Below are 25,734 nucleotides of genomic sequence, written 5' to 3' on the forward strand. Positions count from 1 at the left end.
TGGTGCGTTAGTGAAAGCTGATGCACCACACATCATTGTTACGCATTGTATTCTGCACAGGCATGCGTTGGCAACAAAAACCTTGCCTCCAAAACTGGCAGAGGTATTAAAAATTGTAGTGGAATGCGTGAACTATGTGCGAACTAGTGCTCTGAGGCACCGCATCTTCAGTGAGCTGTGTAAAGAAATGGGCTCTGAATTCGAGGTACTTCTGTACTATTCTAATGTCCGGTGGTTATCCCGGGGACAGTTGCTGAATCGTGTTTTTGCCATGCGTGTGGAATTAGCCCTGTTTTTGCAAGAACACCAACATTGTCATGCAGATTGCTTCAACAATTCTGAGTTCATTCTCATTTTAGCGTACATGGCTGATATCTTCGCAGCTCTCAATTATCTCAATCAAAAGATGCAGGGTGGTGGAGTCAACATCATCGAAGCGGAGGAAAACCTGAAGGCTTTTCAAAAAAAGCTACCGTTATGGAAACGACGAACAGAGAACGATAACTTCGCAAACTTTCCCCTGCTGGACGACTGTGTAAGTAAGATCGAAGATGTATCTGGAATTGGAGACATTTCTGTACCCGCGGAACTGAAGCAAGCAATTGCCACGCACTTAGATGAGCTTGCAAAGTCTCTCGACGGATACTTCCCTACAAGAGAGTCATAACCAGCATGGTTGAGACAGCCGTTCACGTTTAGTGTTGAGACAACAGATGTCAATGATGAATACCTCGATGAAATCATTGAAATTCAGCAGAGCCAGGTTCAACAGCAACTCTTCAGAACAACGCTTTCAACGTGTTGGTGTCAACAAATGGTAACGTACCCTGTTATTGCTAAGAAAGCCCTGGAGATTTTCATACCGTTTGTTACAACATAACTTTGCGAGCAATCCTTTTCGAGGATGCTGGACATAAAAATGAAGAAAAGGAACAGACTTTGTTGCGAAAATTACATGAGAGTGGCACTTGCCAAGGTGAAGCCGCGCATTTCTGAACTGGCCTCTGAAAGGCAACAGCAGAAGTGTCACGACTCCGACCGAAGGTGGCTCCCCTTCCCGTTCGGGTGGCGCTCGGTGGTCGTCGTCGCCGGCCTACTAGCTGCCACTGATTCTTTCCTCCCCCTCCTTATGTGTTTATTGAGTACACCTGTTTTGAGTTGGGTATAATTAGTGAGGCTTTATTAGTCAGCCGGCCCGCCTGGTTCTTTGTGCGGGATTGATTATTGTGACCTTCTGTTTTGTATGTAGAGGAACGTGTTTGTTCCTGGTCGTATATTTTGGTTGTGAGCACCCTGTGTTGCGTTTTTGGGCATTAAAGAGCACAGCATCGCACTCTCTGTTTCCTGCGTCTGACTCCACACCCACGACACCCGGAGCGTTACAAGAAGTCGCACTGATTTGCAGTAACTATTTATTATTATGTTTTTGTTTTTGTGTGAAAATCATGTTTTGATGATTTTGTTCTTTGAACACAGTGATGTTGATGCACGGTTGTTTTGATGCACCTATGTTTTGAATTTGAAAAAAATCATATTTTATTTTTCCAATTAAGAAGGGTTCGGTGAATGCGCATATGAAACTGGTGGGGTTCAGTACCTCCAACAAGGTTAAGAACCACTGGCTTATTCAATGGATGAGTAACTCAACCATAAAAACGTTTGCTTCTCCTCTGTTTCTTGTAGTACCTCATCAAAGTGAACGAAATCAAGACTAAGAAAGGTGTCGACCTGCTTCAGAATCTCATCAAGCACTATCACTCCCAGTGCAAGTAAGGCAATGTGGTCTCTGTCTAATCAAAAGTTAGGGGGAGAAATTAACTTCTCAGTTAAATGTGAGTGTGTCTCTCTGTTGCTCTGAGGTTTATTGTGTAAAAGGAGAACCTTAGGAGGTAAAAAATAATGGGGAGAGTGGAGTGATTGTATACTGTACTGTAAGTACATTGAAAAAAAGCTATTGCCTAATCTGCTTTCCTGAAAAATCCAATAACTTTTTAAAGCATATGACTTGATATCTTATTGAAATATGTAAATAATGTCCGTCCCACATACGGTATTACTGTGCTAGCGCTAAGTGTTTTATAAAATACTTAACACTTATGGTTTATCTAGATTACGATATAATAAAACCTATTGGCGAAATTCAGGCTTGGACTCCAGAGGATTGATAGATGTATTGATGCATTATTTTGAGTAAAGGGTGATTTATTAAAAAATGTGTTTGAATAAGATAAGTGGTTGCGAAATGAGTTGACATAATGGTTGCGGTTTTAGATTTGCCCAAGGGTCATGCAGTAGCAGTATGATGGCATGATCATATACAGACAACCAGATGAGAAACAGCCTATTGTAGAACTCATTTTCATCTTTCAGTAGAGCTTCAATTGCGTGTGCCGAACACATCAGTTAGATGTTAAAGACAATATCCCCTGTGACTGACTCTCCCATGCTCCATCATATGTGACCAGAATCGGGAAACATGCTAGCCCATCCTGCAACACATCCAAACACTCACTCACTCATTCTCACACACACTCACACATACTCTCACATACACACACAATGCAGCAATAAACTGATATTTCCTTTTGTCAGTTTCTTTCAGGAGTGCCTGGTGGCCACAGAGAAGCTCAAGCAGTATATTGATGAGCTCACAGGAGCGCTGGGCACTGTGAGTGGCATTCCACAATGAATGTGTGTCTGATTTCATTTTATTTAACCTTTATTTAAGCAGGGAGTATGTTGAGCCCACGGTCTCTTTCACAGATGAGCCCTGTACATTCTGGTGTTCGATCAAATGGCAACTTGCAAAAGTGATGTTCACTACAAACACCACCTACTGCAGTCTCAGAATGAGCCATTTGCAATCAACTGCAGTTTTGCTTTTCTGTTGCAACCATCCCCCATACAACTGATTGATTTCGGTTTTTGCTACAAGCCCAACTTGAACAATTGTAAGGAATCTCTCTAGAAACCATATAATAAATGTAATCTGAACTGTTAATTGTTTTCCCCCTCACATCAGTAGTCAGAGACTGTCCTCTCTCCCAGCTGTTGGGTTCCATTAACATTCTATTGAGATCAACAGCCCACGCTGTTAGCCCTGTTCTCACATTTAGATAGAGATAATCAGCTCAGTTAGCCTCAAACCGCTACAGCTCTATTCAGAGAGCCATTCACAGCTGCCCTATGGGCAGAAAACTTGCACATGTGACTGAAGCAGGGCATCTGCATTCTGAACACTCTCCCCACCCTACAGCTCACACAGACAGTACAACTGGATCAAATCCATCAGAGTAGACACTGCACAATGGTTGTTCATGTAGATTATAGTGAGGCAGTAGACAACCAAACGTGCTCTGTTTATGACTACCCTATCCTGCACGGTGAAGGGCTATGAGGACTTTTGCTGTCGGAGCACCTGTAATGCCTCTGGCAGATTTCCTTGGGCTGAATTACACATGTTTTACCCCTGGTCTCTAGCTCCTACCCCCTAAACACTGCTGTAGAACTGTAAAGTTTGGATATGTTTAAGCAATACATTTTCACAACTACTGGGTATTAAAGGAAGATTTTTATTATCAACATTTCTGCAATACTGAGATTGTCTTAAAGCAGCCATTCACACAATCAATTTGTGCGACCTGGAATGTGTTTGGAGGGAAAGGATGTGAGGGGTGGGTGGAGTGTGTGTGTGTGTATTGGGAGGTGATGGTGAGGGTATTATTGAATGTGCTCTGTCTCTGTCCAGATCAAACACAGACAGGACGAGGAGAAGAGACAACTCTGCTCTCTGAGAGACCAGCTCCGGCCCTCACTGCAGCCTGAGCTCAAAGAGGTGAGGGCACACACACACCATACATACAGGTTTGATTGAAATTCTAAATGTGCCTGTCTATGTAACAAAAAAAAACAAAAAAGTAACATTTGAGGTTGTTTAAGAGTAAAATATATATTTTTAAATGCTTATTGAGTAAAGCATTTATCTTCCATGCTCATATGGGGTGAGTATTATCTCACTAAATGTGGATGTTGTAATTCATTATATAAAGTATTAACATTGTGGTTTTATTTCAATCCTGCAAGTCGTCCAGTCAAGGAGAATACGTTGAATTTGATTTACTTGATATGTACAGTACTTGCATATGATAAAAAATAAATTTATAACCAAAAACCTGGAAATGAAGTGCATTCTGAAAGTATTCAGACCACTTGACTTTTCCCTCATTTTGTTACGTAGTAGCCTTATTCTAAAATGTATGATTGTTTTTTCCCCCCTCATTCATCTACACACAATACCCCTTAATGACAAAGCAAAAACAGGTGTTTAGAAACTTTTGTAAATGTATAAAAAATAAAAACGGAAGTAAGACATTACATAGATATTCAGACCCTTTACACATTTGGCAGCGATTACAGACTCGAGTCTTCTTGGGTATGACGCTACAAGCTTGGCACACCTGTATTTGGGGAGGTTCTCACATTCTTCTCTGCAGATCCTCTCAAGCTCTGTCAGGTTGGATGTGGAGTGTCGCTGCAAAGCTATTTTCAGGTCTCTCCAGAGATGTTCAAGTCTGGGCTCTGGCACGGCCACTCAAGGACATTCAGAGACTTTTACCAAAGCCACTCCTGCGTTGTCTTGGCTGTATGCTTAGGGTCGTTGTCCTGTTGAAAGGTGAACCAGTCTGAGGTCCTGAGCGCTCTGGTATCAGGTTTTCATCAAGGATCTCTGTACTTTGCTCCGTTCATCTTTCCCTCGATCTCCCAGTCCCTGCCCCTTAAAAACATTAGGGATTGTGCCAGTTTTCCTCCAGACGTGACGCTTTGCATTGAGGCCAAACAATTCAATCTGGCTTTTATCAGACCAGAGAATCTTGTTTCTAATGGTCTGAGAGTCCTTTAGGTGCCTTTTGGCAAACTCCAAGTGGGGTGTCATGTGCCTGTCATATGCCTACTGAGGAGTGGCTTCCGTCTGGGCACTCTACCATAAAGGCCTGATTGGTGGAGTGCTGCAGAGATGGTTGTCCTTCTGGAAGTTTCTCCTATCTCCACAGAGGCACTCTGGAGGTCTGTCATGGGGACCACCTTCTCCCCCGATTGTGCAGCTCTAGGAAAACTCTTGGTGGTTCCAAACTTCTTTAATTTAAGAATGATGGAGGCCACTGTGTTTTTAGGGACCTTCAATGCTACAGAATTGTTTTGGTACCCTTCCCCAGATCTGTGCCTTGACACAATCCTGTCTCGGAGCTCTATGGACAATTCCTTTGACCTTATGGCATGATTTTTGCTCTGACATGCACTGTCAACTGTGGGACCTTATATAGACTGGTGTGTACCTTTTCAAAATCATGTCCAATCAATTGAATTTACCACAGGTGGACTCCAATCAAGTTGTAGAAACATCTCAAGGATGATCAATGGAAACAGGGATGCCCCTGAGGCCCAATTTTGAGTTTCATAGCAAATGGTCTGAATACTTATGTAAATAAGGTATTTCACTATTTTAGTAAAAAAAAATAAAAAAAATTGCAAACATTTCTAAAAACCTGTTTTTTTTATTTTATTTTATAAATTTTAGAATAAAGCTGTAATGTAAGAAAATGTGGAAAAAGTCATCAGGTTTGAATTCTTCGAATGCACTGTACACCTGTGGTGGTTCTATTCAGTCCTTGTGCAACAAGCAAAATGTTTTACATTCAAGGGCTATTTGTACTTTTTATGAATCACCCTTTTTAGAAACTTTTGTTTAGTATGTGTTATGATGTTATGCCTGATCTTAGTGGTATTTGACAAGAAGAGATTGTCTGCCTGACCTAACACTCAGCTACTACTGTACTTGCATGCATACGTTAATCTGTCTTGTTTGTGACATCACATTTCTGCTTTCCATGTTCCTCACTGCTTGAGTCACAGGATCTAGATATTGAAACTTGAGTCATGATATGTTAATATGTAAAATCAAATACATGTTTATTGGTCACATACACATGTTTAGCAGATGTTATTGCAGGTGTAGCGAAACGCTTGTAAAGGGATAAATGGTGACGCTCTGTACATTATAGAAAATAATGGACAACGTGGTAGGGAATCGTGTAAATGACCTCCATCTCTTTGTCAAACCCAGGACTCCTTGAGCAAGCAGACATTCTACAGCATGCACCAGCTGCAAGGCAACAAACATTATGGCACAGAGAAAGCGGGATACCTCTACAAGAGAAGTGACGGGTATGAACACTTTATCTGTGTGAAAGTCATTATCCCAAGCAGAATTGTCATACCTACAGTGGCAAGAGAAAGTATGTGAACCCTTTGGCATTACATGGATTTCTGCATAAATTTGTCATAGATGAAGATCAGATCAAATTTTAAGTCACCACAATAGACAAACACAATGTGCTTAAACTAATAACACATAAACAATTATACATTGTCATGTATTTATTGAACACACCGTGTAAACATTCACAGTGCTGGGTGGAAAAAGTATGTGAACCCTTGACCTTCCATTGGCAACAATAACCTCAACCAAACGCTTTCTGTAGTTGGCAGAACAGACCTGCACAATGGTCAGGAGGAACTTTGGACCATTCCTCTTTACAAAACTGTTTCAGTATAGCAATATTTTTGGGATGTCCGGTGTGAACCGCTCTATTGAGGTCATGCCACAGCATCTCAATCGAGGTCAGGACTCTGACTGGGCCACTCCAGAAGGCGTAATTTCTTCTGATGAAGCCATTCTGTTGTTGATTTACTTCTGCGTCACCCAACTTCTGTTGCGCTTCAATAGGCGGACAGATAGCCTTATATTCTCCTGCAAAATGTCTTGATGAACTTGTGAATTCATTTTTCTGTCGATGATACTAAGATGTCCAGGCCATGAGGCAGCAAAGCAGCCCCAAACCATGATGCTCCCTCTATCATACTTCACAGTTGGGGGAGGTTTTGATGTTGGTGTGCAGTGCCTTTTTTTCTCCACACATAGTGGTGTGTGTTCCTTCCTCCCAAACAACTACATTTTAGTTTAATTTGTCCACGGAATATTTTTCCAGTAGCTCTGTGGAACATTTTGCGAACTTCCGATGTGCAGCAATGTCTTTTTTGGACAGCAGTGGCTTCTTCTGTCTTACCGTGGACTGATGAACATCAAGGCTTTTAGAGATACTTTTGTAACCCTTTCCAGCTTTATATAAGTCTAAAATTCTTTGTCTTAGGTCTTCAGAGATCTTTTGTTTGATGCATGGTTCACATCAGGCAATGCTTCTAGTGAATAGCAAACTCAAATTTTGTGAGTGTTTTTATATAGGGCAGGGCAGCTCTAACCAACATCTCCTATCTCGTCTCATTGACTGGACTCCAGGTTAGCCGACTCCAATTAACTTTTGAGGTCATTCGCCTAGTGGTTCACATACTTTTTCCAACCTACACTGTGAATGTTTAAATGATGTATTCAATATATACAAGAAAAATACAATAATGTGAGTGTTATTAGTTAAAACACACTGTTTGTCTATTGTTGTGACTTAGATGAAGATCAAATCACAATTTCTAACCAATTTATGCAGAAATCCAGGCATTTCCAAAGGGTTCACATACTCACTTTCCACTGTACAAGTGAAATCCTATTTATACTAGATGGATGTAGTATCATTATGTGTATAGTGAGAATTTAATTTGAGCTTCCATACAATTACATCACAGTACCTCAGTCAGATTGTAGGCTGAAAAATGTTCACTCTTGGTATTTGTTCTGTGCAGGTTGAGAAAGATGTGGCAGAAGAGGAATTGCACTGTGCAGAACTGCTACCTAACTATTGCACATGGAACTGTGAGTTCAGTGTTGTGGATTATCTTCTGACACAATTGATGATAACCTGGTACTAAATAGTGCCTGGTGGGGCTTTTTTAATTAATCAAACGTGATAGGTTATTACTATGTGATTACCATGTTATCTTTTAGTAAATACCTGCCGATTTCTGTACCCTAAAATAAAGTGTAACTTTAATGCCTAAATTGCAACTGACAGCATTTTAGCAACATTAAATATTATACAAATCTGTTCATATACACCACCAGGAAGAATATGACAAATTTGTTTTTGTTGTATTTTCTGACATGCAAACACTTAGATATGGTCATTTTCACATTTTCATAAATTTGTAGTATAAGTAATTCCTAAACATTCTAAGTCATTTGTGAAAATTCTATAGCAATATAGAGTGGGAAAGCGGCCGTGCATTTGGACAATTGACACTGCAGTAAGTAAATAACACCTAATAAAGACATCTGTCTCGTCCAGGACCAGAGTCTACGCAGACCGATGCGCGGTAGCCAATCGGAGGTACAGTAGGCCTATATGCAAACAAGCTGTTTGCGACAAGGGCCTGCCATCATTCTCTTTGAACTGGACTATGTGTTTACAGGCAGTTGCAACATCCTGGCTGTGTAGCCACCGTAAAACGATACAAGGAGAAAAAGTTAGTCACTCACTCACTCACCCACTCCTCCAATGACATGACGTCCTCTTAGCAGCTAGCTAAACTCAGCAAAAAATAAACGTCCCTTTTTCAGGACCCTGTCTGTCACATATAATTCGTAAAAATCCAAATAGCTTCACAGATCTTCATTGTAAAGGGTTTAAACACGGTTTCCCATGCTTCTTCAATGAACCATAAACAGTTAATGAACATGCACCTGTGGAACGGTAATTAAGACACTAACAGCTTAGACTGTAGGCAATTAAGGTCACAGTTATGAAAACTTAGCATACTAAAGAGGCCTTTCTACGGACTTTGAAAAACACCAAAAGAAAGATGCCCAGGGTCCCTGCTCATCTGCGTAAACGTGCCTTAGGCATGCCTGAAGGAGGCATGAGGACTGCAAATGTGGCCAGGGCAATAAATTCCTATGTCCATATTGTGAGACGCCTAAGACAGCACTACAGGGAGACAGGACGGACAGCTGATCGTCCTCGCAGTGGCAGACCACGTGTAACAACACCTGCACAGGATCGGTACATCCAAAGTTAAAGTGGCTAGTGATACATGTATTACATAAAGATGCAGTAGATGATATTAAATATAAATATTTATATTTTATATTAATTAAACTTACATCTGGCAAATGTTTAACACCCATACCTGGTGCAAAAAGACTCCTTTATTATTAAGACACTATTCACAGTAGTCTTAATTCACATTCTTTTCAAACCCGTACGCATAGAGTACAGTATATACGTATACATATGAGATTAATAATGTAGGGTATGTAAACATTATATTAGGTAGCATTGTTTAAAGTGGCTAGTGATTATATTTTACATCATTTCCCATCAATTCCCATTATTAAAGTGGCTGGAGTTGAGTCAGTGTGTTGGCAGCAGCCACTCAATGTTAGTGGTGGCTGTTTAACAGTCTGATGGCCTTGAGATAGAAGCTGTTTTTCAGTCTCTCGGTCCCAGCTTTGATGCACCTGTACTGACCTCACCTTCTGGATGATAGCGGGGTGAACAGGCAGTGGCTCGGGTGGTTGTTGTCCTTGATGATCTTTATGGCCTTCCTGTGACATCGGGTGGTGTAGGTGTCCTGGAGGGCAGGTAGTTTGCCCCCGGTGATGCGTTGTGCAGACCTCACTACCCTCTGGAGAGCCTTACGGTTGTGGGCAGAGCAGTTGTCGCACCAGGAGGTGATACAGCCCGACAGGATGCTCTCGATTGTGCATCTGTAGAAGTTTGTGAGTGCTTTTGGTGACAAGCCGAATTTCTTCAGCCTCCTGAGGTTGAAGAGGCGCTGCTGCGCCTTCTTCACGATGCTGTCTGTGTGGGTGGACCAATTCAGTTTGTCTGTGATGTGTACGCCGAGGAACTTAAAACTTACTACCCTCTCCACTACTGTTCCATCGATGTGGATAGGGGGTGTTCCCTCTGCTGTTTCCTGAAGTCCACAATCATCTCCTTAGTTTTGTTGACGTTGAGTGTGAGGTTATTTTCCTGACACCACACTCCGAGGGCCCTCACCTCCTCCCTGTAGGTCGTCTCGTCGTTGTTGGTAATCAAGCCTACCACTTGTGTCGTCCGCAAACTTGAGGATTGAGTTGGAGGCGTGCGTGGCCACGCAGTCATGGGTGAACAGGGAGTACATGAGAGGGCTCAGAACGCACCCTTGTGGGGCCCCAATGTTGAGGATCAGCGGGGTGGAGATGTTGTTGCCTACCCTCACCACCTGGGGGCGGCCCGTCAGAAAGTCCAGTACCCAGTTGCACAGGGCGGTCTCGAGCTTGATGACGAGCTTGGAGGGCACTGGTGTTAAATGCCGAGCTGTAGTCGATGAACAGCATTCTCACATAGGTATTCCTCTTGTCCAGATGGGTTAGGGCAGTGTGCAGTGTGGTTGAGATTGCATCGTCTGTGGACCTATTTGGGCGGTAAGCAAATTGGAGTGGGTCTAGGGTGTCAGGTAGGGTGGAGGTGAAATGGTCCTTGACTAGTCTCTCAAAGAACTTCATGATGACGGAAGTGAGTGCTACGTAGTCGTTTAGCTCAGTTACTTTAGCTTTCTTGGGAACAGGAACAATGGTGGCCTTCTTGAAGCATCACACCTGCGGGACAGGTACAGGATGGCAACAACAACTGCCCGAGTTACACCAGGAACGCACAATCCCTCCATCAGTGCTCAGACTGTCCCCAATCGGCTGAGAGGCTAAAACTAAAAGAGGATTTACCTTAATTGGTCGAGATCAGAGGGACCTCGAGTTAACCCGCTCGCAGGATTGGTTTGGTTCTTTTATACGTTAGCAACGAAGTTAGGGAAGTTGGAAGCTTGGGTAGAATGGCTTTGTAAACAAAAAGGGAGTAATAAATTGATCTACGGGCCTTTAATGAAGACCAGCCAGCCTTTTGATACAGGATGCAGTGGTGAGTATTAAAACTGTCACCAGTGATTTAAAACGAATGCTGCTATGGTAGACGGCATCCAAAGGTTTAAGAGTAGTGGCTGCTGCAATCTGGCAAATGGTGTCACCATAATCAAGAAATGTCAGGAAAGTTGACTGTTCAATTCGTCTTCCTGCTATTTAGGGAGAGGCATGATCTATTTCTTAAAAAGAAGCCCACTTTAAATCTTAGCTTTTTAACTTGCTCATCTGTATATCCTTCAAAATGTGGGCCGCGGCCCGCCTGTTGCCCTTTCCTGCTCTTATAGTGTTCACAATTTCCAGCCATGAAACAGCATTTGAATGTCATTGAAAGTAGCGTTTTTTCACTGTTTGTCACTTTAATTGCTGAAAATAACGATAAACCCCATGTTTAATCATTACCATGTTCTAATAGAGAATGGTGTCTTGCACTTCTGTCAAAGCAAAACAGAATTGACAAAAGGAGAGAGATGATACTAAAGAGACCCTGGTGAAAGAGAGCAGTGCGAGAACTAGAGAACATGTATTTAGTCTTGCTTGCATTAAGTACACATTTTAAACCAATTAAGGCTTTTTCTGTAAGGTAAAGTCAGATTTCAGCTTGAACATAGCTTGGTCATCAGTTGGGGCAATGGCATACATTATTGTCATCTGCAGGAGGGACTTCCCTGGGAGTAACCATGCTATCCTTTCCTCAGCCCAACAAACCACCAGCCAAACTCAACCTGCTCACGTGCCAAGTCAAGCCCAGTCTGGAGGACAAGAAGTGCTTTGACCTCATTTCTCGTAAGTCAGCCTCCCTAACCAGGATTGAAAATATACGTACAATTTAACTTTACGGTCTAATTTGCATCTGAAATTTGTTCTCCTCTGTTAGTCTAACAACCAAAATTCAATAAAATGTTTTAGTCCAAATAATTTGGAAACATCGCTCTTTGAAATAATCATGCCTGTCAACCATGGCCTATTTTCATTATGAGTTCAGCTCATAATTATTGCGTATGCTGTATAAAACACACACACACACACACACACACACACACACACACACACACACACGTTGTCATGCAGACTTTGCTATGTTCCTGGTAGCCTCGGATAAAAACATTGATATATACACGGACACAGTGACTGAGTTCATCAGGAAGTGTATAAGGGATGTGGTTCCCACTGTGACTATTAAAACCTACCCAAACCAGAAACCATGGATAGATGGCAGCATTGGCGCTAAACTGAAAGCGCAAACCACCGCATTTAACCATGGCCTTGTGACTGGGAATATGGTTGAATACAAACAGTGTAGTTATTCCCTCCGTAAGGCACACAGGCAAGACGTCAGTACAGAGACAGTGGAGTTGCAGTGGAGTCGCGACATTGCACTGCACACTGCCCTATTCCACCTTGACAAGAGGAATGCCTGTGTAAGAATTCTGTTCATTGACTATAGCTCAGCCTTCAACACCATAGTGTTGATGCTCGGGGCCCTGGTCCTGAACCCCGCCCTGTGCAACTGGGTCCTGAACTTCCTGACCGGCCGACCCTAGCTGGTGAAGATAGGATACAACACCTCCACTGGTCCTCAACACAGGGGCCCCACAAGGGTTCGTAGTCAGCCCCCTCCTGTACTCCCTGTTCACCCATGACTGCGTGGACACTAGAGATGAAACGGTATGAAAATTTCATATCACGATTATAGTGACCAAAAGTATCACGGTTATCAGTATTATCGCGGTATTGTTAAAATGTGCTGGAAGTGATCAAAAAGTACTGAAAAACACACTGAAATCATTTCACCAAGTTTTATATTGAAAACCAACAAACAACAAATACAATTAGCAGCACTATGCACTTTGTGTGCATAAACATTAAAATAATATTAACATTAAAGATGGCACCATGTGGCCATGAGAGGTAAAAGTTTCCCTAGTTCAGGTCTAAATGAACACAACCTTAAGTAAGCAAATCAAATAAACAAACAACAAATAAAATTAGCAGCACTCACTTTGTAGTGAGGCACAGCAACCTTCATCAGCCTCAGAAAGCCAGGCCTCTCAACAATTTGAAATGGCATCATGTCCTTTGCAATGTAATATGAAATGAGTGCAGTGAGGTCCTGAGCATTTTTTGATGAGGGTGCATAAACAGCCTGCCTTTTTTAAATGCTTGCTCAAGTGTCTGTGTCACAACTGTAGAGGAGGGACCAGTAGCATCACTGGGTTTGCCTTCTGCACTCCCACTCTGTAAACAAGGGAATAGCAAATGTAGTATTATTATTACTATTATTAGTGTTACATTATAATTATTATTCACTTAGACTGTGTGTATCTTCTGCGTTGCATTTTAATATATCCAATGACCCCATACACAATTTACATAAATACAAAAGAGTCTTAAGACAGTGATAGTAATTGCATTGAGCCCAACAATTGACATAAATACAGGAGTCTTGCATAGGAGTCTTGCATAGGAGTCTTGCATAGGAGTCTTGCATAGGAGTCTTGCATAGGAGTCTTGCATAGGAGTCTTGCATAGGAGTCTTGCATAGGAGTCTTGCATAGGAGTCTTGCATAGGAGTCTTGCATAGGAGTCTTGCATAGGAGTCTTGCATAGGAGTCTATAGTGTTTCTCCTGTTGGAACATTTTTACAACCAAGTCGATGACTTCTGGATTTTAAATGAACAAAATATGTTGGTTGGGTGACTAAACTACATAACGTGTTATCGTGTGCAATGGGTGAATAGTCTTCAGACACACAACGCATACAGCAGCAGAACAATGTGTAGTGTTTTTACAAGAGTAGGTAACACTGAAGGCTTCAGTTTACATTATTGACAAGCTATTAGCAAGTTAGACAGACAAACCATGACATTCCCCCATTCCAAAGTCCCCACATCATGCATTGAGCTAAAAGTTAACTTACCTTGCATTCGATATAAAGTGCTGGTCACGAAGATGACTCAAGAGATTTGAAGTGTTGCCCCCTCTCACAGCATTTTATTTTTGTTGCTTGTTCTGCAGACAGGGTTTAAAAAATGTTTTAATATATTTTTTAATGATTTATTACAAAAACACAAGGAAGGGGTAACATTAAAGTATTAGAACATGAAGGACAAACAATACAGCATCAAGACACTATCAAACATGTATCAGTCTTTCTGCAACAGAGCCATCCTTATGTGTGAGGGTGCGTGTGCAATGATGGTGATATAAAATTTGCCAGTCTCCTTTTTCATGATCACAATCTTGTGAAACCCGATCCCCCCCCCCCTCCCCCCACAGTTCCCCAATAGCTTTTCCTCAACCATTCGAGAGCCCTCCCATAGCCCCCCCCCCCCCCCCCCCGAAGAAAAAAATAAAATAAAAATATTCCATTCCCCACCCCCAAGAACCCCCTAATGCACCAACAACCAACAAGGAAAAGACAGAAGAAAACAGCAAAATCAGTGCACATTTTTTTAAACGAAATAATACATTTAAAACAAAGGACATCAAGGACAACTGAAATCATAACAGCAATGCCAACTGTATATGTTTGTGTGCATGTCTGGCGCTATTACATGTGTGTATGTGTTTATTTAAATGAGAGTGTGTGTATATGCATGTGTACAAACACCTGCAAGGCATTAGCCTCAGGCAAACCGGCATTAGTGGTAAGAACACTGCCACTTAGTGTCATTCAAATGTACTTTTATTATGTTTTATTTTGACTTTTTTTCCCCTTTATCTTTTGATCATCCATTCTCTCTCTCACACAGCAACTCCACTCCCACTTGTCTTCAATTCCACATACCTTCCCTCAGCCCATCCCATCTATCTCTGCTGGCCACCCACTTCGTGTTTCTACGAAACACATCTTTCAACTATGCAATGATGTTTAACGTACAATCTCAATTTATCGAATATAATCTACAGATTGTGTGTTGAAAATAAATACTTTTACTAAGAGTATTAGTAATTGACTGAACCGGTCTCTCCAGATCTCCTAACAGTACTATTTCTAGGGTCAATTTTAGATCCATGCTATGCATTTTCAGCCAATCCTGAACCTGAGACCAAAAACAGGCTACCTGAGGGCAATACCAAAATAAATGGTCTATTGATTCTGTAGCCATACAACAAAATCTGCAGAGCTTTGATGATTTTATGCCCCAAATATTCAACATTTTGTTGGTGGCGAGAATTCTATATAATAATTTTAGCTGAAAAGCACAGTCTTGCGTTGTTTTATATATCAACTCATACACCCTGTACCATGGAATCGGTACATCAAAAATCTCTTCCCAACTATTTGCAATCTGTATGGCACAGTTGTCAACATCCTGGTCCTCAAATGAAACTGTTATACTTTCCTATTTATGGTATTTTTATTCCTCTGCCAGTTTTGATCCTTTATATTGGTCAGACAGACCAGTTCACTGCCTCCTGCCGCTGCCACCCGCCTCCTCAATTTTTGGGATAATAATGTAATCAACTGGTTGTACTCTTGGATTTAGCAGACCTTCCTGTACAATTTTGATAACTCCATGAAGGTCATAACTCTACCATTACAATTTACAATATCATTTAAGAACAAAATGCCCTTTTCAAACATCTTTCCCATAAATACAGGTATTTTATCAACCAGCACATTTGGTAACCCTGCAGATTGGGTTACCATCTTCGATTTAACTTTCCCTCTCTACTAATGTAAAACCCAAAATACGACCACACTTCAGATTTGGTCCTCTACGAATGCTGAAAAATCTCTCGAGCGCTGTCACTGCCTTCCTCCATGCTTTCACACAAAACAAAACCCACATTGCATGCTGCGCCGGCGTCAGACTGTTGTGAACTTTGGTTGATGCTGGACAGTATTTATCATGGCTTTTTAATGGTAAGAATTTAAGTAAGTATTTGGTAAGTATTTATCATGGTTTTAATGGTAAGAAAAATTTGAAACGGTAATACTAATCGTCAGGAATTTTACTGTGGATAATCGTGAAACTGGTAACCGTTTCATCCCTAGTGGTGACGCGCCTCCAACTCAATCATCAAGTTTGCAGACAACACAACCATAGTAGGCCTGATTACCAACAATGACGAGACAGCCTACAGGGAGAAGGTGAGGGCCCTGGGAGAGTGGTGCCAGGAAAATAACCTCTCACTCAGTCTACAAAACAAAGAAGCTGATCGTGAAGTTCAGGAAACAGCAGAGGGGGCATGCCCCTATCCACATCGACGGGACCGCAGTGGAGAAGGTGGAAAGCTCCAAGTTCCTTGGCATACACATCACTGATGAGGGCCCTGGTGGAGTGGTTTTAATTTTTTTATTTTTGATTAAGAAATCAATACAGGAAGTACATGTGGAACAAGTATATATAAATAATATACAAAGGACAATTGGGCTAGGGGGTACAACATCACATTACACAGGGACCTTAAGGGAGATACATAGAATAAGAAGTGTAACAGCTTATTTGTTAGTAGAGTATTGTCTTATTTGTCTTAAGCCTTGGTGGAGTGGTGCCAGGAACATAACCTCTCCCTCTACGTCAACAAAACGAAGGAGCGGAGCGTGGAAATCAGGAAAAAGCAGATGGAGCATGCCCCTATCCACATGCAGTGGAGAATTTGGAAAGCTTCAAGTTCCCCAGTGTACACATCACTGAAAACTGTAATATCTTATGTGTTACTTTTTATTATATATATTTTTTTACTTTTGTTTATATAGTAAATATTTTCTTAACTCTATTTCTTGAACTGCATTGTTGGTTAAGGGCTTGTAAGTACGCATTTCACTGTAAGGTCTACTACACCTGTTGAATTCGACACGTGACAAATCATATTTGATTTGACTATCTTAAATGGTCCACCCACACAGATAGTGTGGTGAAGGCGCAACAGTGCCTCTTCAACCTCAGGAGGCTGAAGAAATTTGGCTTGTCCCCTATGACCTTCACAAACAGGCTGTATTACCACCTGGTACGGCAATTGCACCAACCACAGGGATCTCCAGAGGATGGTGCGTTCTGCACAACACATCACCGGGGCATACTGCCTGCCCTCCAGGACACCTACAGCACCCGATATCACAGGAAGGCCAAAAATATCATCAAGGATATTAACCACCCGCGCAACGCCTGCACCCCGCTTTCATTCAGAAGGCTACGTCAGTACAAGTGCATCAAAGCTGGGACCGAGTGACTGAAAAAACACTCATTTTTCAAGGCCGTCAAACTGTTAAATAGCCATCACTAGCCGGCTACCACCCGGTTACTCAACCCTGCACCTTAGAGGCTGCTGCCCTATACACAGTCGGAGGTTTACATGCACCTTAGTCAAATACATTTCAACTCAGTTTTTCACAATTCCTGACATTTCTTCCTAGTAAAAATTCCCTGTCTTAGGTCAGTTAGGATCACCACTTTATTTTAACAATGTGAAATGTCAGAATAATAGTAGAGAATTGTTTATTTCAGCTTTTATTTATTTCATCACATTCCCAGTGGGTCAGAAGTTTACATACACTCAATTAGTATTTGATAGCTTTGCCTTTAAATTGTTTAACTTGGGTCAAATGTTTCGGGTAGCCGTCCACAAGTTTCCCACAATAAGTTGGGTGAATTTTGGCCCATTCCTCTGACAAAGCGGGTGTAAATGAGTCAGGTTTGTAGGCCTTCTTGCTCGCACACGCTTTTTCAGTTCTGCCCACAACTGTTCTATAGGATTGAGGTCAGGGCTTTGTGAAGTGATGGCCACTCCAATACCTTGACTTTGTTGTCCTTAAGCCATTTTGCCACAACTTTGGAAGTATGCTTGGGGTCATTGACCATTTGGAAGACCCATTTGCGTCCAAGCTTTAACCTCCTGACTGATGTCCTGAGATGTTGCTTCAATATATCCACATAATTTTCCTGCCTCATGATGCCATCTATTTTGTGAAGTGCACCAGTTCCTCCTGCAGCAAAGCACCCCCACAACATGATGCTGCCACTCCCATGCTTCACGGTTGGGATGGTGTTCTTCAGCTTGTAAGCCTCCCCCTTTTTCCTCCAAACATAACGATGGTCATTATGGTCAAACAGTTCTATTTTAGTTTCATCAGACCAGAGGACATTTCTCCAAAAAGTGTCTTCTTCCTTGCTGAGAGGCCTTTCAGGTTATGTCGATATAGGACTTGTTTTTATTGTGGATATAGATATGTTTGTACCGGTTTCCTCCAGCATCTTCACAATGTCCTTTGCTGCTGTTCTGGGATTGATTTGCACTTTTCGCACCAAAGTATGTTCATCTCTAGGAGACAGAACGCGTGTCCTTCCTGAGCGGTATGATGGCCCCGTGGTCCCATGGTGTTTATACTTGGGTACTATTGTTTGTGCAGATGACTGTACCTTCAGGCATCTGGAAATTGCTCCCAATGATGAACCAGACTTGTGGAGGTCTACATTTTTTTCTTCTGAGGTCTTGGCTAATCTCTTGATTTTCCCATGCTGTCAAGCAAAGAGGCACTGAGTTTGAAGGTAGACCTTGAAATGCATCCACACGTACACCTCCAATTGACTTAAATGATGTCAATTAGCCTATCAGAAGCTTCTAAAGCCATGACATCATTTTCTGGACTTTTCCAGGCTGTTTAAAGGCACAGTTAACTTCTGACCCACTGGAATTGTGATTAAGTGAAGTAATCTGTCTGTAAACAATTGTTGGAAAAATTACTTGTGTCATGCACAAAGTAGATGTCTTAACCGACTTGCCAAAATGATAGTTTGTTAACAAGAAATTTGTGGTGTGATTGAAAAACGAGTTTTAAGGACTCTAACCTAAGTGTTTGTAAACTTCCGACTTCATCTGTACGTAGACATGGAGTCACTGGCCACTTATATGATGGAACACTAGTCACTTTAATAATGTTTAGACACTGCTTAACTCATTTCATATGCGTATACCGTGTTCTATTCTACTGTATTTTAGTCAATGCCACTCCGACGTTGCTCATCATAATATGTATATATTTCTTAATTCTATTGTTTTACTTTTAGATTTGTGTATTGTTAGATATTACTGTACTTTTTGAGCTAGGAACTTAAGCATTTCACTACACCTGCAATAACTTCTGCTAAATATGTGTATGTGACCAATAAAATGTGATTTGATGAGAGCTCCTTTCATTTAAATGTGAAACATGTTCTTTGGATGCAGACTTTCTGATTTAACATATTTTCTCTTGTGTTCTAGATAATCGCACATATCACTTTCTTGCTGATGACGAGCCAGTGTGTGTTGCGTGAGTAACCTTTCTATAGCAGGGACAGGCAACTTTGTTGGGGGTGGGGGCCACAAAAAAATCTTAACTCATCGTAAAGGGCCGCAGTTGCTCGCTGGTCTTTAAAAAATAATTATAATTTTTACCCCGTTTTTTTTTTTTCTCCCCAATTTCGTGGTATCCAATTGATAGTTAAAGCCTTGTCTCATCGCTGCAGCTCCCGTATGAACTCGGGAGAAGCAAAGGTTGAGAGCCCTGCGTCCTCCGAAACACATCCCAACCAAGCCTCACTGCTTCTTTACACAATATGTTGGAGGAAATACCGTACACCTGGCGACGGTGTCAGCGTGCACTGCGCCTGGCCCGCCACAGGAGTCGCTAGTGGGCGATGGGACAAGTACATCCCTGCCGACAAACCCTCCCCTAACCCGGACGACGCTGGGCCAATTGTGCGCCGCCCCATGGGTCTCCCGGTCGTTGCCGGCTGCAACAGAGCCTTGACTCTAACACAGAATCTCTAGTGGCACAGCTAGCACTGGGATGCAGTGCCTTAGACCACTGCGCCACTCAGGAGGCCCAGTTGCTTGCTGGTCTGCTCAAGTTGAGACTCTTTTTTTTGGGGGGGGATTGACCTGAGGGCCTTCAAAAGGGGTGCAGCGGCATGCTGTTTGCCCATCCCTGCTCTATTGTGTTCACCTTTTCCAGCCATGAAACAGCATTTGAGTTTTATTGAAAGCAGCATTTTTTTACTGTTAAGGCTACACGTTGCTACTGTATCTGTGCTGAAAACATTTAATCTCCGGTAAGACATTTAACTTGTTTAGTGTAGTCTTTTTGTTACTCCACTCACTACTTGTAGCTGTGTAGTCCGTTTGTTTGTGTTGTTGGTCTGGCTATCTTAATGTTCCAGTTGGTAGCTAGCTAGCTAGCACTCACTCACTCACGTGGCTGCTAGCACCATCATGAAAAGGTGCATGAGGGAAGCACAACAATATTACGTTTTTTGAAGTAGTGAGAATGCTCTGGAGCAGGCACTGTTGAAAAGTAATCTTTAGACATGTACTTTTCTTGATTGTAGTTTTGTAATGGACCAAAACAAGCAGATGACAAGACAATTGTGTTTAGAAAAGTTTTTTTGCTGTGGGCCTAGGTAACCACAGGTTGTTTTCCTCACAGGCAGGCGGGCCATGACATTCTATCTAATAACGACTGAGACTATGGAATAGACCTTTTACTTTCCCTCTTCTTTTTATCATGCAGGTGGATCTCAGTGCTGACCAACAGTAAGCAGAAAGCCCTTAACGTGGCTCTGGATGAGCGGAAGTCCAGTGGAGACAACAGTGTTGAGGACCTGACCAGAGCCATTACCGAGGATATCCGCCGCATGCCGGGCAACAACATGTGCTGTGACTGTGGGGCGCCAGGTCAGACCATGCCTACAGTGTGCTGCAGCCGGTTAGGGGTCAATTCTATTTCAAATCAGTCAATTGGGAAAGTAAACTGAAATTACAGTTTCTCAAACAGAAGTTTACTTCCTGAATTGAATTGCAATTGACCCCAGCGCTGGTGTGCTGTCAGAGGAAGATTAGATTTGTCAGAGGAATTTGGTTCCCTGCAGTTAGGGCGCAGTGTATTTCTATTTGTTATGGATCCCCATTAGCTGCTGCCAAAGCAGCAAAATTAAGGCAGTTTATACAATTTTAAAACATTTCACAACACACTGTGTGCCCTCAGGCCCCTACTCCACCACTACCACATATCTACAGTACTAAATCCATGTGTATGTATAGTGCGTATGTTATCGTGTGTGTGTATTCATGTGTCTGTGCTAATGTTTGTGTTGCTTCACAGTCCCCACTGTTCCATAAGGTGTTTTTTTTTAATCAGACTTTCACTTTCCACTTTCAGCCAAGAGAGATTGACATGCATATTATTAATATTACCTCTCGGTCGACATCCAAGGGCCAGCCGTGCTGCCCTTTTCTGAGCCAATTGCAATTTTCCTAAGTCCTTTTTTTGTGGCACCTAACTACACGACTGAACAGTAGTCATGGTGCAACAAAACTTGGGCCTGTAGGACCTGCCTTGTTGATAGTGTTGTTTATAAGGCAGAGCATTGCTTTATTATTATAGACAGACTTCTCCCCATCTTAGGTACTACTGCATCAATATGTTTTGACCATAGCAGTTTAGTCATCTCAACTTGCTCAATTTCCACATTATTTATTACAAGATTTAGTTGAGGTTTAGGTTTTAGTGAGTGTTTTGTTCTAAAAACAATGCTTTTAGTTTTAGAAATATTTAGGGCTAACTTATTCCTTGCCACCCACTCTGAAACTAACTGCAGCTCTTTGTTGAGTGTTGGTCATTTCAGTCCCTGTAGTAGCTGACGTGTATAGTGTTTAGTCATCCTCATACATAGAAACTCTGGCTTTGCTCAAAGTTAGTGGCATGTTAGTAATAATTGAAAAAAGCAATGGGCCTAAACAGTTACCCTGGGGATTTCCTGATTCTAACTTGATTATATTTGATAGGCTTCCATTAAAGAACACCCTCTGTGTTCTGTTAGACAAGTAACTCTTCATCCACATTATAGCAGGGGGTGTAAATCCATAACACAAGTTTTTCCAACAGCAGGCTATGATCAATAATGTCAAAATCTGCACTGAAGTCTAACAAGACATCACCCACAATCATTCTATCATCAATTTCTCTCAGCCAATCATCAGTCATTTGTTTAACTGCTGTGCTTGTTGAGTGTCCTCACGCAACACACACTGGCTCGTCCTGTTCCAGCATGCTGGAATTCTTTTGTCAATTTTTGTACTGTAAAATAGCATTGTATCTGGTCAAACACAAGTTTACTAAGGTTGGTAAATGTGCATGGTGCAATGTGCACCTAGCTCTGTTGACCCTGCTTAAGAACTGACTGTTTGGATTGAAAATGTTGGTCTTTCTAAATGTTGCTTCATGGGCCTTTGCACCATGACCAGAAAAATAAACCTTTTAGAAACACTAAAAATGGTTTCTCACAAGTGCTTGCATGCAACTGTCTTCCACAAGGCATAGTTTTGCAAATGACAAACTTTATACTGTCGGCATACTGTAAACTATGTCCACTATGTCTCTCTTTAGACCCAACCTGGATCTCCACAAACCTGGGCATCCTGACATGTATCGAGTGCTCTGGGATACACAGAGAGATGGGCGTGCACTACTCCCGGATCAAGTCTCTTTCCCTGGACAAGCTGGGTACCTCCGAGCTAATGGTGAGTGCCTCTGAATCTTTAGTTGGACAAAACAACTATGAATGTTAAGAATACCACATGGAGGGTAAGAATAGGTAAATGGTGAATATGAAAAATACTCTCAGAATAAACGGTTAGAATAGTTCCCCAACGGTGTTCATTACTCTCCTCAATTTGTGATGAGGTAGAATGTAACAATAGGGATTTAAACTCAATTAAATATGCAGCAGACATGGCATTAGTTGCATGATTTGAGGATAAATAAGTTAGTGATTTTTTAAAATCTATTCAACAACAACTCAGTGACTGTCACCAACTGGGTCAGTGTCCTATATGCTTCATTGTTTGATGTGAAATCAGTTTTAGGAGTTGGTCAAGCTCCTCTCAACTCTATTATGAATGGTTTTTCATAATTTTTTCCCCCCCTTCTCTTTTTAAGCTGGCAAAGAATATGGGCAATTCAGGCTTCAATGAGATAGTGGAAGCCAATGTCCTGAGTCCCTCACTGAAACCCACGGCAGAAAGTGACATGTGAGTGATGAGCAGTGCTGGAATTACTCCCCAGTCCTCAAACTGTAGCCAATCACCTACAGCTGTATGATTCCCTAGAACTGCTCAGCTTGCTATAGGAATTTAGAGATGGCTATATCAAAGTTAAGCCTAATCTTATTCCTCCGAACTCCTTTAAAAGATAACTCGTGGAAAATGTTATACATTCAATTTGTATAAATACATTACGTTTTGGCGCATGCATTGAGATTTAATAGTGTGCTGTGTTGAAAAGCTCACTGCCGAAAATATATTCTAATTATATTTTGATATTTACTATTTCAAACTATGAGAAAATAATTAAGATGGAACAGTGTGTTGTGATAACACAAAAATGCTTGACATGTCTGTGAACCCCTTATTAGTAAGGTCCTGTCTAGTGGTTACTGTGTGTAAGAAAAGCATAACTACAACCTTGTTACATGTAGACATGCGCCATAAGCACAATCCATTTGCATTAAGCACAATCCACCCCCCCCCCCCCCCCCCCCCACCCCTGAACCTGCTAGTCTTAACATTATTGGCAAAATTATGACTCACACACTGATGTTCATGTTTGCATTAGTGAATGTACCCATGAACTGAAAATGTCATTATTTTAGTGCTTTTAAGAAATTGTAGTTTCAACAGGGGCTCCCGAGTGGCACAGCGGTCTAAGGCACTGCATCTCAGTGCCAGAGGCATCACTAGAGATCCTGGTTCGATTCCAGGCTGTATCACAACCGGCCGTGATTAGCAATCCCATAGGGCGGCGCACAATTGGCCCAGCGGCGTCGGGGTTAGGGTTTGGCCGGGGTAGGCCGTCATTGTAAATAAGAATTTGTTCTTAACTGACTTGCCTAGTTAAATAAAATATAAAAACAGATTTACTGTTTGCCTTAGATGTTGATCATAGTAGCCTCCAATTTACTTCTCATTGAAATGTATAAAAGGCTGTTTTTTACTCTTCATATGGCTCTGATTTCCCAATTGCAATACCCATCTGTATCGTGTAATGAGTGCGTCCTCTCTGTATCATTAGGATGGTGCGTAAGGACTTCATCCTGTGTAAGTACATGGAGTGTCAGTTTGCCCAGCACAGCAGCAGCTCCTTTTCCACTTTGAGAAGGAATTTACAGGAGGCGGTGTGCAGCCGAGACATCTTCAGTCTGCTCCAGCTCTATGCCGTGAGACTGGACCTCAGCCAACCTCTGGCCAACCCGGTGCAGGTACACCCAATGACTAATCCAAACTCTAACCTCATAAACTTAGTACCTAACACTGGCCTCATCCAACCTTTAGCCAGCCCTGTGTAGGTACATACTGTAAGTATACTTACACAATGACTAACCATCACCCTAGACAAAACCTTACTCCATACCCCTGTGCATGTAGACCCAGGCCCTGTCCAGAAACAACCCCTAACCCCTAGACACCTGTGGAGTTCTGAAAGTATTTGATAGGTTTACATATATGGTGATAGCTACACCCTGTCCTCTGATAGGCTAGGTGGAATGTTAGCCATATTGCTTACGCCTATTCTTCCCTCTGTGTCGAGGGGGTAGGGGATAGGGATTGGTTCTGGACAGGGCGCCAGACTCTTAACATAACCATAACTCAACCCTCCCATGTTTGTAGGAGAAAGGGGAAACTGCACTCCACCTGGCTGTCCTGCTGGCTGATAGGACCTCGCTTCACATTGTGGACTTTCTTGTTCACAACTGGTAAATAATTTTATGCAGCATTAATAGAGATTTTTTATTTCAAGGGACAGTCAAGAAAGCTGTAATGCATGAAAAAAGAAACTGAAGAATGCCGTTAGTAATGTCCCTATATTCCTATAGCTCAAAGGGACAATCTCATCAAATGTGGCCCTTGCCCTTTGTTAATTCTGAACTGTTAACTGTGGTCTGAACTCTTGCATGATGTTTGTTGTTGCTTTAAAGAGATTCTCTGGTCATTTTGTATACTTTGTAAACAGTAGTTCTGAAAGTAGCACCCACGAGCCAAAGGTGGCCCCCGAAAATTGCGTCACATATGTGCACCACGTCACCTCTCTCTCTTTCTCTCTCTCTCTCTTTCTCTTTCTCTTTCTCACTCACTCACTCACTCACTCACTCACTCACTCACTCACACTCTGCTGTTTCCACTGAACTGTTGGGCCCGCCCTGCAAACTCATTGGATAACGCTGGGCATTTGATTGTCCTTCCCTATAAGTGTGCTGAAAGTCTGTTGTCAATTTGTTTACTGTGTAATAGCAGTGTATCTGGTCAAATACAATTTTTTTCAGAAGTTTACTAAGGGTTGGTAACAGGCTAATTGGTTGGCTATTTGAGCCAGTAAATGTGGCTTTACTATTCTTGGATAGCCAAATGACTTTAGCTTTCCTCCAGGCCTGAGGGCGTACACTTTCTAGTAGGCTTACATTAAAAATGTGGCAATATTGTCTGCTATTATCCTCAGTAATTTTCCATCCAGATTGTCAGACCCCGGTGGCTGGTCATTGTTGATAGACAACAATCATTTTTTTACCTATTCCACACGGATTTTACGGAATTCAAAAGTATAATTTTGTCAGATATACTTGGATGTGTAGTGTCAGTGTTTGTTGCCAAGTGGAATAATCAATTTCATAAGTGTCAAGTGCAGTGTCTGGTTGCTCTTCATTACACACCACAGACCAGCAAATATTCTTTACATCATCAACATGTGAATCGCTATAAAACTTATTGTATGTCCTCTTATACACTACAGTGCCTTGCGAAAGTATTCGGCCCCCTTTAAATTTTTTTGTGAAGAATCAACAACA

The 25,734-nt window shown here is 41.9% G+C and overlaps 1 protein-coding gene across 4 annotated transcripts in view; it reads left to right on the forward strand.

The window, feature by feature from the left end:
- The window catches only part of unm_sa1614 (un-named sa1614), a 111,139-nt gene that overhangs the window by 16,566 nt on the left and 68,839 nt on the right, over nt 1-25,734 (forward strand). For all 4 annotated transcript variants that reach the window (XR_005052569.2, XM_021609084.3, XM_021609086.3 and 1 more), the window contains exons 7-18: nt 1,684-1,769; nt 2,593-2,668; nt 3,749-3,835; nt 6,122-6,222; nt 7,753-7,822; nt 11,605-11,692; nt 19,121-19,169; nt 20,409-20,572; nt 22,284-22,417; nt 22,836-22,927; nt 23,967-24,153; nt 24,563-24,648. Coding sequence is in view for 3 of the 4 variants with exons in the window: in XM_021609084.3 (XP_021464759.1) it covers nt 1,684-1,769; nt 2,593-2,668; nt 3,749-3,835; nt 6,122-6,222; nt 7,753-7,822; nt 11,605-11,692; nt 19,121-19,169; nt 20,409-20,572; nt 22,284-22,417; nt 22,836-22,927; nt 23,967-24,153; nt 24,563-24,648 (1,220 nt within the window). In the remaining variant the exon portion in view is untranslated. The remainder of the gene's footprint in view (nt 1-1,683; nt 1,770-2,592; nt 2,669-3,748; nt 3,836-6,121; nt 6,223-7,752; nt 7,823-11,604; nt 11,693-19,120; nt 19,170-20,408; nt 20,573-22,283; nt 22,418-22,835; nt 22,928-23,966; nt 24,154-24,562; nt 24,649-25,734) is intronic.

This window comes from Oncorhynchus mykiss, chromosome 7 (genome assembly GCF_057628025.1).
Source record: "Oncorhynchus mykiss isolate SJ-2025 chromosome 7, ASM5762802v1, whole genome shotgun sequence".
In the NCBI taxonomy this organism is placed as follows: Eukaryota; Metazoa; Chordata; class Actinopteri; order Salmoniformes; family Salmonidae; genus Oncorhynchus; species Oncorhynchus mykiss.